The sequence below is a fragment of the Pseudorca crassidens genome, chromosome 9, assembly GCF_039906515.1.
Source record: "Pseudorca crassidens isolate mPseCra1 chromosome 9, mPseCra1.hap1, whole genome shotgun sequence".
In the NCBI taxonomy this organism is placed as follows: Eukaryota; Metazoa; Chordata; class Mammalia; order Artiodactyla; family Delphinidae; genus Pseudorca; species Pseudorca crassidens.
Window position 1 is genome coordinate 13,388,872 of NC_090304.1, and position 16,692 is coordinate 13,405,563.

Here is a 16,692-nt window from a genome sequence, read left to right on the forward strand (position 1 = left end):
GCAGGATGGGCAGGGCCCTGGAGAACCTTGTGCAAAGTGGCCCCCAGGTTCATCCATTGGGCCCGGTTAGTACAGTCTTCACATGGAGCACCGTTTTACCAGGATCCCTACTACCCAGCAGCCACAAAACTCCCAACCCTTTGACTCTCCTTTAATGCCACTTGAGGATCTCCTTTGCCCAGCCCTCAGGAATGTTTGTCCTTCTCAGTCGGTTCCACCTCTAGGAGGCAGCCACCAGCCTCAGCCATCCAGCTCAGAAAACAGAAGATACAGCGGAAGATCGGTCACTCGTGCACATCCCAGATCTCAGAGAGCAGCGGGGGAAGCTTTTTATCCTGCAGACGCAGCGCAAATACTTGCTCTGAATGGACACTGCTCAGTGTCCGGAGGTTCACCAGTTTCATTAGCATCCGTGGGAACATGAGTCGGTCCTGGGAAAGAAGGACAAGTACAGCCTTTGTCTCTCCCCAGGGAAGGGGAGCAAGGGTGGGGGGTTTGTGGGAGAGGTAGAGAATTGTCTGTGCACGATGTAGTCAGGGAGGGATTCTTGAAGGGAAAGTAGTTGTGTCAGGGGATGAGCCTGTGGAGAGGAGAAAGAGGGCACAGTGGGGAGACTCACATGGGGGTGGTGGATGGAGACGTAGGCATGCAGGGCCTCCACATATGTGTGTTGCAGCCTCTCTACCTGGAGCTGGTCCTGCACGTTGGGCCGGTCTATAGGTCACCAACAGAGTTGAGTAGCAGGTCTGGCCAGGGTCTTATTTCCATACCCCAAATCACAACCAAAAAATAGGGACATGCCCTACCCAACCTCTCCCATCCCAAAGTAACACAACAAGGGCCTCCACCCCAACGATTCTTGCCCTATGGGGCCTGCAGCCCTCTTTGGTGTGAGTCTCTTGCTCGTTTTCCCTCTTGCCCCTCCTCCACACCTGCAGAGAAGATGCTGATGGCAATGAGCAAGGCAAACTCAGCATCATTTAGTTGCAGCTCATTCATGGCTCTGGAGAACTCAAAGATGGGGTTGATGAACTCCACCTGCAGCCCTGGGGAGGAAGAAGAGAGGCTGGGTTGTGTGGCACGGGCAGCACTGCTCAACTGAGGAGACTACCAGGAACTCAGTAAGAAGCCTCCAGGGCTCTGCTGTATAACCTTGGGTAAGTTTCTTAACCTCTCTAAGCCTCATCTGTGAGGCGGGAATCATATCTGAGCTTATAAAACTGTTGTGATGGTTAAATGATAAAGCATACAGACCACTTTGCACTGCACCCAGCATACAGAATGTGCTGAGTTAAATGACAATAATTCTGTTAGAATTCTTTTTAGAATGCTTGAGGGCCCCACATTACTAGAAATAGAAGCAACCCTTATGTTTGTTTATGAAAAGACTGCTTCACTGGCAATTGGCCTTACTTATTTGAATACTAGCAATACATTTCTTGTTTCACATCACAGGGGAAACAAAGCAATGTGGTTGAGGGTGTGGACTCTGGTGTCAGACTCCCTGGGTTTGAGTCCTAGCCCTACCATTTACTAGGCTGTGTGACCTTGAGTAAGTTATTTAAGCTCTCTGGGCCTTGGTTTTCCCATCTCTAGAATGGAGATAATAATAGCACCTACCTCATAATGGGTCCTTAGAATAACGAGTGGCACATATGGTAACTCCATGTAAATGTTTGTTAAATAAATAATAAATTTTAAAAATAGAACCAGCCTTCTTACTGAGGAGACCGAAGTTCAACAAACCATGACCTGAAGTGGTGACATCTAAAGAACACTTCTCCCAAACACACTGTCAAAGTCTCCCCAGCCCATGCCATCCCCTAGTTTTCTCAGATGTCTTTTAGCAACCATCTGCTAACTTCCATTCCAGGCTTCTTGATTAGTCACTTCCTGTGCTTTCACCCCGATGTTTATCAAGTGTGTGTTGATCCATTTAATGGACAAGCCCCATTTAGAAAGCATTTCTTGGTGAGGTGTCCAGCCTTGAATTGTGCTGAACAGCCCCTTCATCCAGAGAGGACGAGCAAGTTCTAGAGTTACGCCCCCTGCGAGGGTCGGCTACTGCTCGCTGAGTGGACGCCCCCAGTGTGATCGGTTCACATCGTTAGTCACACACGCGAGCAGCATATGGTAGTGGAAGTAAAGGAGGAGGGAGAACTGACCAAAGAGCAGCCCTGTCTCTTCTCCCCGCACTGAAAAAGTGAGAAATGAAAAACAAACATGATGACATAAAAACTGCTTATATAAATGAATCTATAAATAGATACAGATTCAGACAGCACAAGTCCGCAAGTGCTGAAGGAACACGCAGACATGAGAACAGGGAAGAGTTCAGAAAGGAGGATGTTATGAAGGAGAAGGCCGTGGTTAAGAAGGACTGGGGTAATAACCATCTGGGGAAAAGGTGATTGGGTAGAGAAAGGGTGCAGGACTGGGCTTTTAAAACTGGAAAAAGTCATTACATCACTCCTATTAGGTGCCTATACATTCAGGCAGCACACGGGGCACTACAGCAGGCAAGAGGTGTCAACACAGCCCTGCCGTACCCTATAGTGAAGGGAGGCCTACCTAGAAAGCTCACTGGGTGGCCTGTGATGGGACAAGAGCTGGCCTGGGTCACCGGAAACCTCTGTGAGCTCTGCACTGGAAACCAGTATTCTCCAAACCCGAGGATGGAGTCAGCATCAGCCACATTTTACAGACCCGCCCACTCAGGTGTTAAAGCACCAAGTCTCTTGTTCAGCCTCAGTCCTGTCCCTCCGAAACACCTTCCACCTTCCATCCTTTCCCAGCCCTCCTCCCACAACGCAAAGCAACCATTGAATATGAGGAAACCAAAACTGCTTAGCCTGCAAGCAAATGTCACCTAGAGAACAGCATTGTGAACTAATTCTTGGAGAAAGTACTCCAAGATACTCCAAGATGGGGATAGAAGTGTTCACTCTTATCCTAAAACTGCCTCATCTGGGCGCATCTGCCATGTTTTAATGCCAATTCCATGGCTCCTCGGAAAGCACAGCTGAAGAGGAGGAAATCAGTCCGCATGATCCTTATAGAGCACATCTGAGAAAGACTTTTCAATTTTGACTACTAAAAGGCTTGGTGAGGTTTTCAAGTTTCTTTTCCTAGCTGTAAAGTCTTTTCTTCAAGCAAAATATTATTCAGAAGCACAATATATAACGCAGATTTAAATGGAGTTTCTGGTTTGGCTGAAGTTAGGGTGAAGGACGTTTTTCCTCTAAGGAGACACTTCCACGGAAACCCCCCCTCAGGTTCCTGGTAACACAGTTTGAGAACCACTGGCCTAATGCAACAGAGGACAGGAATCTATCTGGGGCAGTTAAGGGAGACCTATCAGCATTCCAACTTTCTGTCTTGGAAAAACAAGTGGATCCTTTGTAGCCACTCAAACCCTGGGCCTGTAGCTCTGTAGTCACTATGGGCCCCACGACAAAATGCATCTGTTCATCCAACCCAGTCCCTTTGTGATCTCAGTTCTCACCTGCTTTGGCAAAGTCTTCCCGGTTATAACTGAAATCCTTGAGGAAGGTAATACTCTCACTTCCAGGGTTGTACCTCCGAGATGTCTCCAGAAGCATCACCTGCACACAAATATTGGGCTGGTCTCGGCCCAGGGCCCCTTCAAGGGAAGGTCGAGCCCCTCATCCCTACTTCCCAGTGCATGTGGCTTCCCAGCTGTCTGGCGGGGGCCCCCTCCCACAGACATCCTGCTCTGGTCCTCCCTTCACCCTCGGCCTTGCCAGCCACCTCAATTGCAGAGGTCTTCAGGAGGGCGATCTGGTCCTCCCGGCTGAGCTGCAGGAAGCCCGGCAGCTGTTTGGCAAAATCAACGATCTCCTGCACAGAGACAATGGCCAGCTCCGTGAAGTGGGCAAAGCGTTGCTGACGGGCCTCCCGACTCTGGGGATCTGGTGCCATGGGCCAAGGCTACCCCGAAAGGCAAGGAGGAAAGAAACAAACCACTCTGAGTCAGGCATCAAGAAGCCAGCTGGTGCTCTGGGCACAGCGACCTCTCCCCAGGCCCCTCCGGTACCGTGACTCGAAGCCGGTCTGAGAAGGAACGTCTGTTACACTGCTGCTGGGCAGCCACCAGCTTCTCAATCATGCCCAGCTGCTCCGGGCTGAGCTGGGGCAGGACTTGGGGCGGAGAGGAAGCCCTCGGGGGCACGGATGTGGCCTGAGCCTGTTCCTCCTCTTGCCGCTTCAGTTTCTTCAGACGGATCTGTTCTTCTGACAGAACACCTGAGAACAGAGCCAGATGTGAGGAGGGGAGAAGAGGAGGAGACAGGAAGTGGGGATGGGGCAGAGGCATAGTTTGAGCCTCCAGAAAAGCAGAGAGTGTTAAGTAAAGACAAGGAAGAGATTTTAATCCACACTTAGGGACCGTGTAGCAAGGCCCATAGGCTCAGCTGCCTTTCTGCCCCCAGACCCTGGCACCCAGACATGCCCTCTTCCCCATCGGCCTAACCACACCCCTCCCCCAGCTTCAGTCCCCAGACACTCACACTCCTCCCGCATGCCGGCCTGGCGGCATTTGCGAAGGCGGCACTCCTGGCACTTGCGACGCATGTAGGTGTCCATGGGGCAGTGGCCCCCACTGTGGCAGACGTAGCGCGCCCCTTTGATGACACTGCGGCGGAAGAATCCCTTGCAGCCCTCGCAGCTCAGCACGTTGTAGTGGAAGCCGGAAGCCTTGTCCCCACACACACTGCACAGCTCATTCCCCAGCATTTTGGGGGCTGGCCCCTTTTTCCGCTTTTGTGGACGAAGCTCTGGGTACAGGAAAGAGCCTTAGTGTTCTTCTTCAGGGAAAAGGCTAGGTGCCCAGCTGGCCACTGCCCTGAGCACTCAGTGACCTTCATTTACTTCACTGTACAAAGTCTATCCAGTCTCTCTATTCTAAGAAAGTAGCTCTCGTATGCAAAGTGCTATTTATGTCCTAGGTACCGTCTGAGCCCTTTATACGCACTGATCCTTACAACCATAAGAGATAGGTACTCTTGTTATTTCCATTTTACAAATAAGGAAACTGAGGCTCAGAAAGGCCTAAGAAACAAAAGTTACACTCGGATCACTTAGGTCTAGTTGACTCCAAAGCCTGTGGACTTAACCATGATCTTATAAGGTAAAGAGCCCTGAAGTTACCCCTCCCGGATCCAGGGAGCCCTTACCTCCTCCAAATCCAGCAGCTCCTCACCTGTGGACTCTGGAGGGGCCTCCACCCCGGGGAGCAGGGCTGTGGGCTCTGTTGCCTCCAGCCCCACCCGTGAAGTGCTCCCAGCAGATTGGGGTGTGCTAGATTCCTCCCTGAGGGTACAGCTGCTGCTTCCCAGAGGCTGGCTGCTTGCATCTCGTGCATCTGGCTCCCACAGCTCCACTGCACAGTCTGAACCCCGAAAGAGAGGCACAAGGGCGTCTCAGGGCCCCAGCATTCTCCTGGGAAACTGCAAACTTATCTCCACCCATAGAGGGCAGTAAAACGTCGGCTCCGGCTTTGGGACCCTGCGATTTGTGTGGGCTCTAGGGCTAATCACTTGTAGTCCCCCGCACCTCAATACCTTAAATAAGGATGTTAACCTTTGTCCCCTTTCGGGGCTGAAGTGCATCCATCTCAGAGGTCAGACAGAACTCTTGGAGGCCAAGCTGGATAAGCATTGGACATGCCAAGCCTCCCCAGCAGCAGGCCCGGATTGAGAAGGACGGACGAGTATCTGCAAGGGCCAGGCACCAGGACCAGGGCAGAGACAGTGTGGGCAGAAGGGGGGCAAGCAACACCAAGAGTAGCTCTGGACTGCTCTCCACGGAAGGGCAGAAGGTAGGCAGTGAAGGAGGCTGATTCCCGTGGGAGGAGAGGAGTTGGGGCCTGGGCTCAGGGGAGAGGGCTGGAGTGAAGAAGCTTACCAGGAGAAACATCAGGCACAGGGGCCTCCAGCCACAAAGACATCTCTTCCTGGAGCCCTGGACATTACCAAGGGACTGTCCTGCAGGAATGGTCCAGGTTACACTCTTCCCAAACTGGGTTCCCTCCCCTCCTGATCCTGCTTTTGGTCTGTACTCACATATCAGCTAACATTTACTTGCCATATATGTGTCAGCTGTGCTAAGGCTTTCCATGCCTTCCTCACAAAATCCCTATGAGGTCAGGGCTATTCTCAAGCCCAATTTACAGATGAGGAAACTGGGGCTCAAAGACATTAAGAAAATAGCCTATGGGCACACAGTTAGGCAGTGGCAGAGCCAAGACTCCGACTCTGGTCTCTCTGACATCGAAGTCTGATTTCTTGGCTACCATGCCACCTTCTCTCCCCAGGACACCCTCCAGGCCATCAGGGAATGTTTGGGCACAACTGCCCTGCTTCTGTCAGAGCCCCTTCCCCCGCACTCTAGCACTGGGGACCGCCAAAGTTGGGCAGAACCAGGACATGTGATCGAGGCTCCCTCCACCCAGTGAAACACACTGCTGGTTAGACAACCTCACTCCTGCCACCTTCCAGGGTCCCAAGACAAAACTCTTGCCTCCAGAAGTCACCCCAATTCACATCCAGGACCTCCTGCCCCTGACCCCCTCAGAAGTTATCATGGGACATAAACAGAATGCTGTCGCTGTCCGAGCTTCCGTCACCATCATCCTTTTCACTTCTCCCCAGAGACCCCTTTCTAAACGCACAGGACACCCCGCCGCCCCCGCCCCCACCCGCGCCCCAAACACACAGGCAGAGTCCCAGGCCAGCGCTGAAGAGCAGACCCACCGAGTGCCCAGGCCGCCAGGCTCTGGCTGGGGCAGTCTCTGGAGCCCCCTTTCTGGGAGAGGAGGATGGTGCAGTCCCTGGTCCACAGGCCTCAGCGGCCGGGGAGCCGGAGCGGAGCAAGAGAGGGTCCGGGAGCCGGGAGCCGACCGACCTAAGCCCTGGCCTCCTCGCCCCCGCCCACGGGCCGCTTCCCCACCGTGCTGACTCCGCCCCCTGCCGGCCTGCCACCCTCTCGGCCCGGCGCCACCCCCGACCCCTACCCCCAAGCCCGAAGGCCGCATTTTCCTGCAGATCTGCCCGGCTCTCCCCTTCCTCTCCTCACCCTGGCGGCTCTGAGCTGCTCTTACAGGCAGCTCCCAGGCGCCCCCACCCCACTCCCGGCAGCCTCCAGAGTCGTTTCCTCCCTTCCACAGACACCTCGCGGAGCAAAGGTCCCGGCCCGGCCCGGAATTGCGACACCGAGCCCAAGCTTGCTTTCCCGGCCTCCCTCCTCCTCCTGTACCTCTGGAAAGGGGCCAAGAAGCTCTCCCCACTAGCCCCAGGCCTCTACCAAGCTGATAGAACTACAGGGGTGGAGACAGGCAGGTGCTGGGCCTTCCAGGGAGTCTCTGAACGTGGATGCCCTGCGGAGGCCAGAGAAGGGAGGAGGCCGGAGGGGGAGGTGTGTGGGTGGTGGAAAGAAGTCGCTACAGCAATGGATGGTCTGGGACGGAAGACGGTAGATCTGGGTGCCAGTCCAGGATGGATCTGAGAGGGTATGCAGGTACCCTCATCTGGGGAAGGGTTCTGTCAGAAGTGAGGGCAGGATCTGTCCAGCATCTACTGAGACTGTAGCCGTGCCTTCTCGCCAGAACATGAGGTCCATCCCTGAAGGTAGACACCTCGTTTTACTGATTTTACCTCCCCTGAAACAGGGCCTGCCATAAAGTAGAAACAGAGTAGGTACTGTGGTTCTGTTTGTTGAATGAATAAGTAAACAAGAAAAATAGTATCATCCTCTTCTATCCCATACTTGTTGGCTCTAGTCAATTTCATCATTGCTTTAGTGCTTGGGCTCTGAGCTCAAATTTTGGGTTCAAATCCAGGCCTTGCCTCTGCCTCTTATTTGCTGTGTGATCTTGATTAAGCAAGTTACTTAATGTCTCTGAACCTCTGTTTCTCTATCTTTAAAACTGGTATAATAATAATGGTTTTTGCCACATAAGGTTGTGAGAATTAAACAATGTATCAGAGCACACAGTAAGAGTACTAGAAATGGAAGCAGTAATTAAACTCCCAATCCTTTCAGCTATGGGTCTTCCCATCACCTTGAATCTGTACACTGTTAACCTTCGTGTGCTTATTTCCATCTACAAACCCCTCACTATCTCTTCTGGTCCTTAGAGCAGCCCCAGGAGGGAGGGAGGGTACAATAACACTGAGCTCACGGGAGAGTCTTTTCCAAGACCACACACAGTCAGTGGCCAAGCTGGGATCAGAATCCAGATGTCCTCACTCGCGTCCCTGTCCTCTTTCTTTCTCCTGTGTCAGAGTCCAGGATACATCTTGTTGCCTCTCAGCTCTGCTGGACCAGTGAAGCGAGATGGACGAAGCTGGGGCTGGTGGGCTGCAGTGGGAGAGGCAAGGGGCCCTGGGGATGCTTCAGTCCAGATGTGGGAGGCAAGGAGCTGAGGTTACTGCTGGTTGTTCCCCCCCTACCCCACTCCCAGTTTCCTGCTCACAGGCTCTTCCTGTTTTGCTGTGAACTTCAGTTCCCATGGGCTCCACATGAAAGCACAGAAGGACAGGGGGCCAGGGCAAGCGGCCAGAGGTACTGAGACAGAGATGAACAGGACACCAGGGAAGAGGAGAAGAGAGCGAGTAGGGAAAGAGTGGACATGGGGTGTGGGGGAACAGGACGGGAGAAGGACAGGGAAAACAGAAATAGAAAGGAGCTCGGTGAAAGATGGGAGGAAGCACAGGGTGGGGCAGGAGGAACAGGCAGAGGTTAGGGAGCAAAACTTGAGAAGACAGCAGGCTGGATGGTGTTGCAAAATCCGTCCATGTATTCATCTCCACACTTCAGAAAAGCCCCTCTGACACCCCATCTCAAAGTTCTGCCTCCAGCTTTCGCTCTTGTTCCCTCTCATCACAAGGTCATCCCCTCACAAGGCCCCCACCCTGGTCCGGGCATCTCTGAGTCATGAGCACAAGGCTCTCCATGTCTCTTGCTTATGTTCCCTCCCTGATTTTTACAAGGCCCCAGCTGTCCTGGGAAAGTAAAAACCAGGGACCGTATCCCCTGGGAAACTAGAACTATCCTGTCTTAGCACCCACATCATCGTTCCAGCGTCCTCCTCCACCTTTCCGCATCCCCAGAAGCTCCAGCACAGAGGCAGAGTCAGCGATGTCACTGAAACACTTGGTTCAAGGAACTTGGGATGGAACATTGGTCTGGGGGCTGATATCTATCTTCTGGGAGTTGCGAGAAGACCCATTCACTCCTGATCCTCAGCTCCCTCTCCCGACACCCTGGTCTCCCCACAGGACAGGACCCAGCAGTACACACAAGCCGCATCGGGAGCCCTCTGACCCAGGCTAGAGCCAGTTGCTGAACAAGCAGGTTAGGGCGCCATCTCCCCCACACAAGGGATTCAGCCTCAGCCTAATCTCAAGTAAGGGAGGAGGAAGCATTACTGCCAGAGTTACCCCTTCAGGTTACGGGGGTTCAGGAGCCTCCCCCGCATGAAGATGGGAAGGGAGAGCAAAAGGGGTGAAGACCAAAACCTGTTGGTGGTATCTCCACAAAGGTTCTAGAGATTAATGACTGGGACTTCTTCCCCAAACCAGGGCAAGTAGTCAGGTGATCTGCAGTGGGAATCACATGTCTCATTTTGCCAGACACCCCCCACCCCCAGCCGCCACTGTGCAGTCCCACCAGCCCACTGGAGGTGTTAGGTGCAAAGCCTCCCAGCCCCATGGGGCCTTTCCTATGTTTTCTTGGCTCCTAGAAGAGGCAACATGCCTGGGAACTCCTTTTAGGGTCTTCCAGGTCACACTTCTGACCCCCAGAACCTCCAGAGGCTCCTCCTTGCAGCAAAGGGAATCTTGAAGCAAAGATAGGAGCATTCACCAGCCCACAGTTATATGCACAACTGGATGGCACTCCCATGAGGCAGGCCACAAGGTACAGTTTGCAGGGATGGACTGGGGCAACGGCTTCTTGCTGCCTCCATCACCATTCTGGAAGGCTGCGAAGTGTGGGGGTCATCTTGCATGCTGCTCAAGTGACTCCTCCCCAGCCTCCCAATCACAGGAGACAGAAGAACCCAAGAATTCCTGCTTCCCAGGTCTATGAGTTCAGAGATGATATAGACAGCAGAAAGAAGAAAAGTAACATTTATTAGGCCCTACTACATACATTTATCTTTACATGTATTATTTTATTTCTCCTCATGTATAATCCTAGAAGAGAATACTAGCAAGGGGTCAAATATCAAATTTGAATACATGTATAGCTGACTCAAAACTCAAACAAAAAATGCCCACCTCTCTGTATTACACAAAACTGCCCCCCCCAGATAGGAAAAACAGTCCACTCACCTGGATTTAGGTTTGCTTCTGCCAACACAGGGTGCAGCAGTAGTTCCCAAACCTGGCCTCATTTTCAGAGATTCTGATTTATTTGGTCTGAGGTACGCCCATGTATCCATCTATCTAACTATCCATCTACACATCTATTCTTTTTGCATCTGTAGTTAGAAACCAAGGTGTGGGGACCACAGAATCATCTGGCAGAAAACATGCAGAAGCTGGGGGTCAAGAAACCAGGGCTCAGCTCTTGGCTCTACCATGTACTTGTGGTGTAATCCTTACCCTTCCTGGGTTTATTTCTCACCATAAAAAGTGAAATAGGGGCTTCCCTGGTGGTGCAGTTGTTGAGAGTCCGCCTGCCGATGCAGCGGACACGGGTTCGTGCCCCGGTCCAGGAAGATCCCACATGCCGCGGAGCAGCTGGGCCCGTGAGCCATGGCCGCTGAGCCTGCGTGTCCGGAACCTGTGCTCCGCAACGGGAGAGGCCACAACAGTGAGAGGCCCGCGTACCGCAAAAAAAAAAAAAAAAAAAAAAAAAGTGAAATAATATCTTCTCCATCAATCCTTCCTACATCGGATGCTTGCAGGCACAACTAATATAGAAATACTTGAACAAGTGGGAAGAAAAGCAAAAGATGAATTTAAGGGATTTTTGTTCTACTTGCCAAAATTTAATAAGCTCGGGATTTACATTCTGAAATCACAATGCTCTGGCTAGTTTGCAAGGAGAGTAAGGGGCATATTAAAACAAAAGACTCAAAAAGTCCCACTAATATGTAGAATTTTGCCAATTAGCCATGTCCCATCCAACCCCACCAATGTGAAAAGGTTTCCTTTGCTAGAAATCTCTTCATTGAAAGTATCTGAGGGCCACTGAATACAGTTAAGCAATGCAGCTTGAGTAGCCTGTGAGAAATAAACCATTTTAAGGGCTATTTGACTGGAAATCAGAAAGCTTGAGTTTTAATCCATTCTCCTAAACTGCGTGACCTTGGACAAGTCACTTCCTCTCTCTGGGTTTGTTTTCTTATCTGTGAATTAAGGGGACTAGGTTAGATCAAGGATTCAGAGATGCTGATTTATGAAGCCTCATAATGGTCTTCATGAACCTCTTGGGATTGTATGCAAAATTCCATTTGTGTGTGTGGACATTTTTCTGGAGGAGAGGGGACTAAATTTTCATGATTCATAAAGGGGCCTGTAACAAAGAAGAAGTACAATTCTGCAGCTCGTGGAAGGAAAAGCACATTCACAGAAAGACAGACAAAATGAAAAGGCAGAGGACTTTGTACCAGGTGAAGGAACAAGATAAAACCCCAGAAAAACAACTAAATGAAGTGGAGAAAGGCAACCTTCCAGGAAAAGAATTCAGAATAATGATAGTGAAGATGATCCAGGACCTCGGAAAAAGAATGGAGGCAAAGATCGCGAAGATGCAAGAAATGTCTAACAAAGACCTAGAAGAATTAAAGAACAAACAAACAGAGATGAACACTACAATAACTGAAATGAAAAATATACTAGAAGGAATCAATAGCAAAATAACTGAGGCAGAGAACAGATAAGTGACCTGGAAGACAGAATGGTGGAATTCACTGCCACGGAACAGAATAAAGAAAAAAGAATTAAAAGAAATAAAGACAGCCTAAGAGACCTCTGGGACAACATTAAATGCAACAACATTCGCATTATAGGGGTCCCAGAAGAAGAAGAGAGAAAGGACTTGAGAAAATATTTGAAGAGATTATAGTCGAAAACTTCCCTAACATGGGAAAGGAAATAGCCACCCAAGTCCAGGAAGCACAGAGAGTCCCAGGCACGATAAACCCAAGGAGGAACATGCCGAGACACACAGTAATCAAACTGACAAAAATTAAAAGACAAAGAAAAATTATTGAAAGCAACAAAGGAAAAACAACAAAATAACATACAAGGGAACTCCCATAAGGTTAACACCTGATTTCTCAGCAGAAACTCTACAAGCCAGAAGGGAATGGCACGAAATATTTAAAGTGATGAAAGGGAAGAACCTACAACCAAGATTACCCTACCCTGCAAGGATCTCAATCAGATTCAAAGGAGAAATCAAAAGCTTTACAGACAAACAAAAGCTAAGAGATTCAGTACCACCAAACCAGCTCTACAACAAATGCTAAAGGAACTTCTGTAAGTGGGAAACACAAGAAAAGAAAAGGACCTACAAAAACAAACCCAAAACAATTAAGAAAATGGTAATAGGAACATACATATCAATAATTACCTTAAATGTGAATGGATTAAATGCTCTAACCAAAAGACAGAGGCTTGCTGAATGCATACAAAAACAAGACCCATATATATACTGTCTACAAGTGACCCACTTCAGACCTAAGGACACATATAGACTGAAAGTGAGAGGATGGAAAAAGATATTCCATGCAAATGGAAATCAAAAGAAAGCTGGAGTAGCAATACTCTTATCAGATAAAATAGACTTTAAAATAAAGAATGTTACAAGAGACAAGGAAAGACACTACATAATGATCAAGGGATCAATCCAAGAAGAAGATATAACAATTATAAATATATACACACCCAACATAGGAGCACCTCAGTACGTAAGGCAACTGCTAACAGCTATAAAAGAGGAAATTGACAGTAACACCATAATAGTGGGGGATTTTGACACCTCACTTACACCAATGGACAGATCTTCCAAGCAGACAATTAATAAGGAAACACATATTAACTAATATTAACAAATTAAAGAATAAAAACCATATGATCATCTCATGCAGAAAAAGCTTTTGACAAAATTCAACATCCATTTATGATAAAAACTCTCCAGAAAGTGGGAATAGAGGGAGGCTACCTCAACATAATAAAGGCCATATACAACAAACCCACAGCAAACATCATTCTCAATGGTGAAAAACTGAAAGCATTTCCTCTAAGATCAGGAACAAGACAAGGATGTCCACTCTCACCACTATTATTCAACATAGTTTTGGAAGTCCTAGCCATGGCAATCAGAGAAGAAAAAGAAATAAAAGGAATACAAATTGGAAAAGAAGAAGTAAAACTGTCACTGTTGGCAGATGACATGATACTATACATAGAGAATCCTAAAGATGCCACCAGAAAACTAGAGCTAATCAATGAATTTGGTAAAGTTGCAAGATACAAAATTAATGCACAGAAATCTCTTGCATTCCTATACACTAACAACGAAAGATCAGAAAGAGAAATTAAGGAAACAATCCCATTCACCACTGCAACAAAAAGAATAAAATACCTAGGAATAAACCTACCTAAGGAGGTAAAAGGCCTGTACTCAGAAAACTATAAGACACTGATGAAAGAAATCAAAGATGACAGCAAGAGATGGAGAGATATACCATGTCCTTGGATTGGAAGAAACAATATTGTGCAAATGACTATACTACTCAAAGCAATCTACAGATTCAATGCAATCCCTATCAATTTACCAATGGCATTTTTTACAGAACTAGAACAAAAAATCTTAAAATTTGTATGGAGACACAAAAGACCCCAAATAGCCAAAGCAGTCTTGAGGGGAAAAAACGGAGCTGGAGGAATCAGACTCCCTGACTTCAGACTATACTATAAAGCTACAGTAATCAAGACAATATGATTCTGGCACAAAAACAGAAATACAGATCAATGGAAAAGGATAGAAAGCCCAGAGATAAACCCACGCACCTATAGTCAACTTATCTATGACAAAGGAGGCAAGGATATACAATGGAGAAAAGACAGTCTCTTCAATAGGTGGTGCTGGGAAAGCTGGACAGCTACATGTAAAAGAATGAAATTAGAACACTCCCTAATACCATACACAAAAATAAACTCAAAATGGATTAGAGACCTAAATGTAAGACCGGACACTATAAAATTCTTAGAGGAAAACATAGGAAGAACACTCTTTGACATAAATCACAGCAAGATCTTTTTTGATCCACCTCCTAGAGAAATGGAAATAAAAACAAAAATAAACAAATGGGACCCAATGAAACTTAAAAGCTTTTGCAAAGCAACGGAAACTACAATCAAGACAAAAAGACAACCCTCGGAACGGGAAATATTTGCAAACGAATCAACGGACAAAGGATTAATCTCCAAAATATATGAACAGTTTATGCAGCTCAATATTAGAAAAACAAAAACCCAATCAAAAAATGGGCAGAAGACCTAAACAGACATTTCTCCAAAGAAGACATACAGATGGCCAAGAAGCACATGAAAAGCTGCTCAACATCACTAATTATTAGAGAAATGCAAATCAAAACTACAATGAGGTATCACCTCATACCAGTTAGAATGGGCATCATCAGAAAATCTACAAACAGGGCTCTCCTGGTGGCGCAGTGGTTGAGAGTCCGTTTGCCGATGCAGGGGACGCGGGTTCATGCCCCGGTCCGGGAGGATCCCACATGCCGCGGAGCGGCTGGGCCCGTGAGCCATGGCCCCTGAGCCTGTGCGTCCGGAGCCTATGCTCCACAACGGGAGAGGCCACAACAGTGAAAGGCCCGCGTACTGCAAAAAAAAGAAAAAAAAGAAAATCTACAAACAACAAACGCTGGAGAGGGAGTGGAGAAAAGGGAACCTCCTGCACTGTTGGTGGGAATGTAAATTGACACAGCCACTACAGAGGACAGTATGGAGGTTCCTTAAAAAACTAAAAATAAAATTACCATATGAGCTAGCAATCCCACTCCTGGGAATATACCCAGAGAAAACCATAATTCAGAAAGACACATGCACCCCAATGTTCATTGCAGCACTATACTTACAATAGCCAGGTCACGGAAGCAACCTAAATGCCCATCAACAGATGAACGGATAAAGATGTGGTACATATATACAATGGAATATTACTCAGCCATAAAAAGGAACGAAATTGGGTCATTTGTAGAGACGTGGATGGACCCAGAGACTGTCATACAGAGTGAAGTAAGCCAGAAAGAGAAAAACAAATATCGTATATTAACGCGTATATGTGGAACCTAGAAAAATGGTACAGATGAACTGATTTGCAGGGCAGAAATAGAGATACAGATGTAGAGAACAAACGTATGGACACCAGGGGGGAAAGTGGCGGGGGTGGGGGTGGTGATGGTGTGATGAATTGGGAGACTGGGATTGACACACACACTAATATACATAAAATAGATAACTAATAAGAACCTGCTGTATAAAAAGTAAATAAAATTCAGAAAAAAAGGGGGGGGGGCTTGTGACTAAATAAGGCTAACTTTTTGACTACCTAGTCTTCAGCTCTCAATTTCTATTCGCTTCTCCATAACAATTCTGGAAGTAATGTTTAGATCCTGAGGTATATATAAATAATTCAATCTGGAGTCATGGGGCAAGATACTGACCCTGCTTTCTTCCATATATTCTGATCACGTTTTATTTCTCCAGTGATCTGAGGTGGTTTGCTATTAGGGGGCAGATCTAAATCAAAGCATCCCAAGGGCCTACGATCTGACCTCCTGGAGCTGTGAGTCCCCCCAAGCTGAGTCACAAAGCCCTGAAGCCAACTGGCTGCACCTGTATCCTAATGGTCAGTGCCAAGAGGGCCTCTCTGATTCTGTGGAAACCCCACCTACTCCCACCGTATATGCTCCTTCCCCTTACCCCTATATATCTCCCCACTGGTCTGAAATTTCGCCCCTACGGATTCACTGCTTTGGTTTTGCAAAGTCTGAACATCCTGTGCAACCCAACTCCTTTGAGAAGAGGCATGACATCTTGATTCTAATTAACTAAAACTTGGAAGTGGACGGGTGGGAGGACAGGGAAAGGACTGGAAGGGGGAGTGAGAGGAGTCCTGAAGCTTTGCTCAGGAAATGAGCATTGGCTACACTGGGACCAACCTCAGGGACACAGGAGTCCAAAGGGCTGTTTACACGCTGTGCCCTACACCCAAAACAAGACTTCTTCCGGGGAAGAGAGCCCGTGCCAAGGCTCAAATTCCACCCGAAGGAAGGGGTGTGGAGAAAGGCGCCCTATACCACCCCTCGCCCCAATTCTGCACCCGCTCTCGCTCTAGGTCAGGCCCGGCAGCACCCCGGCCCGAGGGGGTCGCTTGCTGTGCCGGCCACGGTCCGGCCTAATACAAGAGCCACCTTGGTACTGGGTCTCCGCGGGCAGAGGCAAAACCCACGCTCAGTGTTCTCTTTACCAAGACGAGGTCTTCAAGCCCTTTCTGCAGGGCGAGGTCGCGCTACATTCCCACGCTTCTCCGCCACGGCGGGATCGCGAACCTCCTACAGGAATTCCCTACATGATTCCTCCTCCCTCCATCCCTGTCCCCACCTTTAGCAAGACGGCGGCGAGAGCA

At 48.7% G+C, this 16,692-nt stretch overlaps 1 protein-coding gene across 20 annotated transcripts; it reads right to left on the reverse strand.

The window, feature by feature from the left end:
- Positions 1–135: 135 nt before the first annotated feature.
- Positions 136–16,686, reverse strand: NR1H3 (nuclear receptor subfamily 1 group H member 3). Of its 20 annotated transcripts, none has more exons than XM_067749129.1 (11): positions 16,534–16,685; positions 10,356–10,504; positions 5,926–6,005; positions 5,222–5,410; positions 4,530–4,796; positions 4,058–4,266; positions 3,772–3,951; positions 3,506–3,605; positions 933–1,046; positions 620–714; positions 136–431 (listed from the first exon to the last, which is right to left on the reverse strand). In XM_067749129.1, exons 3-11 carry the CDS (start codon positions 5,966–5,968, stop codon positions 285–287), a joined length of 1,344 nt encoding a protein of 447 aa, XP_067605230.1. In that variant the 5' UTR covers positions 5,969–6,005; positions 10,356–10,504; positions 16,534–16,685; the 3' UTR covers positions 136–284. The 20 variants fall into 20 exon arrangements, with proteins under 20 accessions (XP_067605230.1, XP_067605231.1, XP_067605237.1 ...); XM_067749130.1 differs by having other exon boundaries at positions 10,356–10,809; positions 16,534–16,679; XM_067749136.1 differs by lacking the exon at positions 5,222–5,410 and having other exon boundaries at positions 16,534–16,686.
- Positions 16,687–16,692: the final 6 nt, after the last annotated feature.

What these genes read in the sequence shown, in the direction of transcription:
- NR1H3 (XM_067749129.1), bottom strand. Translation starts at nt 5,968, where the DNA reads ATGTCTTTGTGGCTGGAGGCCCCTGTGCCTGATGTTTCTCCTG. An exon ending in GGCCCCTCCAGAGTCCACAG is followed by an intron (nt 4,797 to 5,221) that starts GTGAGGAGCTGC and finishes TCCTGTACCCAG; the next exon opens with AGCTTCGTCCACAAAAGCGG. An exon ending in TCTCCATCCACCACCCCCAT is followed by an intron (nt 432 to 619) that starts GTGAGTCTCCCC and finishes CTTCTTTCCCAG; the next exon opens with GACCGACTCATGTTCCCACG.